This window comes from Fonticula alba (assembly GCF_000388065.1).
Source record: "Fonticula alba strain ATCC 38817 unplaced genomic scaffold supercont2.2, whole genome shotgun sequence".
NCBI lineage: Eukaryota > Rotosphaerida > Fonticulaceae > Fonticula > Fonticula alba.
Window position 1 is genome coordinate 1,053,610 of NW_009242972.1, and position 1,551 is coordinate 1,055,160.

Below are 1,551 nucleotides of genomic sequence, written 5' to 3' on the forward strand. Positions count from 1 at the left end.
CCCCCCCCCCCCCCCCCCCCGGGACCGGCTGCCTTGGGCCCATCCTTCCTCCCCCCATGCAGGCCCCGGCCAAGAAGATCCCCAAGACCCAGGACTCCGAGCGTGAGCACGACCCGACCACTGTCACCGAGACGCAGGATGAGGTTTGTCCCTGGTCGATGACCAGCCTTTGCCATGTGCTCTTCGTGCATGTTCCCCCAGCCTCCCCCCCCCCCTCCCCCCCGCCAACATGACTGTCACATTGACGAATGCCCATCTGTCCTTTTGTCCCTCCCCAGGTCGAGCAGGATAAGCTTACCGACGAGTTTGCGGATTACTACAACAGCCAGCGCAAGCCCAAGATCCTGATCACCACCTCCAAGAAGCCTGTCGGGGTATGTCCCCGCCACCAGCCAATTGTGGCCCTCCCACCGTCTTGCCCCCCTCCCCTTTTCCATCCCTCCACATGGCACTGCTTGCTGACCCCGCGTCCACCCATCGCCGTGTGTGCGTCCGTGCGTGCCCCTCCCCCAGAACACTTTCAAGTTCATCGACGAGCTGCAGTCCGTCCTGCCGGATGCGCACTTCTACGCTCGCAAGGGGTACAAGATGCAGGAGATCATCAAGTTTGCCAACATGCGGAACTTCACCGACCTCATGGTCATCCACGAGGAGAACAAGGAGCCGGACACCATCACCATGATGCACCTGCCGTACGGGCCGACCGCGCACTTCCGCATCTCCAACATCAAGCTCTCGTCCGAGATCACCGGCCACGGGACGCCCACCTCCCACAGCCCGGAGATCATCCTATCCAACTTCACCACCCGCCTGGGGCACTCAATCAGCCGCATGGTGGGCTGCCTGTTCCCTCATGAGCCTGGCTATCGCGGCCGTCAGGTGGTCACCCTGCGCAACCAGCGCGACTACATTTTCTTCCGTCGGCACCGGTACGGCGCATGCTCGGCCCCGGGCGTGGGACGCGTGGGGCTTCCTTCCGCCCGCCTCCCCAGAGGGGGAGCATCATCATGCTTACACCTGCCGAGGTGTTGCCACTTTGCTGACTTCCGATCCCCTCCTCCCTCGGACCCATGGCCGTTGCCTCTCGCCACAGCTACATCTTCGAGGATGAGGGAACCAAGGCCCGCCTGCAGGAGCTTGGCCCGCGCTTCACCCTGCGTCTACAGTGGCTCCAGAAGGGCACGCTCGACTCGCGCTTTGGGGATTTCGAATGGCATCATCGCTCGGAGATGGACACCAGCCGCCGGAGGTTCTTCCTCTGAGGAGGCGAGCTGCCCCACACCTCTCGGCTTCCCCGTTGCTCCCCCCCCCCTCTCTCTCTGTCTTTCTCTCTCTCTCTCCTCTTGCCTCTCTCCTCCCCTCTCTGTGCTATTTGATGGGAGGCCAAGGCACAGGGCGAACCGCCGACGCGTTTGGGGGCTCGCCCAAATCCGCCCCCTGGTGCGGTGCATCACCAGGGAAAGAGGAGTCTCCCCTCTGTGTCTGTGCGCACGCGCCACCCCCACGCGCGCACACGTACGAACACACACAGACACACACACACACACACAC

At 63.3% G+C, this 1,551-nt stretch overlaps 1 protein-coding gene across 1 annotated transcript in view; it reads left to right on the forward strand.

Moving 5' to 3' along the window:
* H696_01260 (hypothetical protein) overlaps positions 1–1,262 on the forward strand; it is a gene marked incomplete at both ends in the record, with an annotated part of 10,389 nt that extends 9,127 nt beyond the window's left edge. Inside the window, 4 exons of the mRNA XM_009495146.1 lie at positions 63–143; positions 279–374; positions 514–929; positions 1,094–1,262. Coding sequence (XP_009493421.1) covers positions 63–143; positions 279–374; positions 514–929; positions 1,094–1,262 — 762 coding nt within the window. The remainder of the gene's footprint in view (positions 1–62; positions 144–278; positions 375–513; positions 930–1,093) is intronic.
* Between the last annotated feature and the right edge of the window lie 289 nt (positions 1,263–1,551).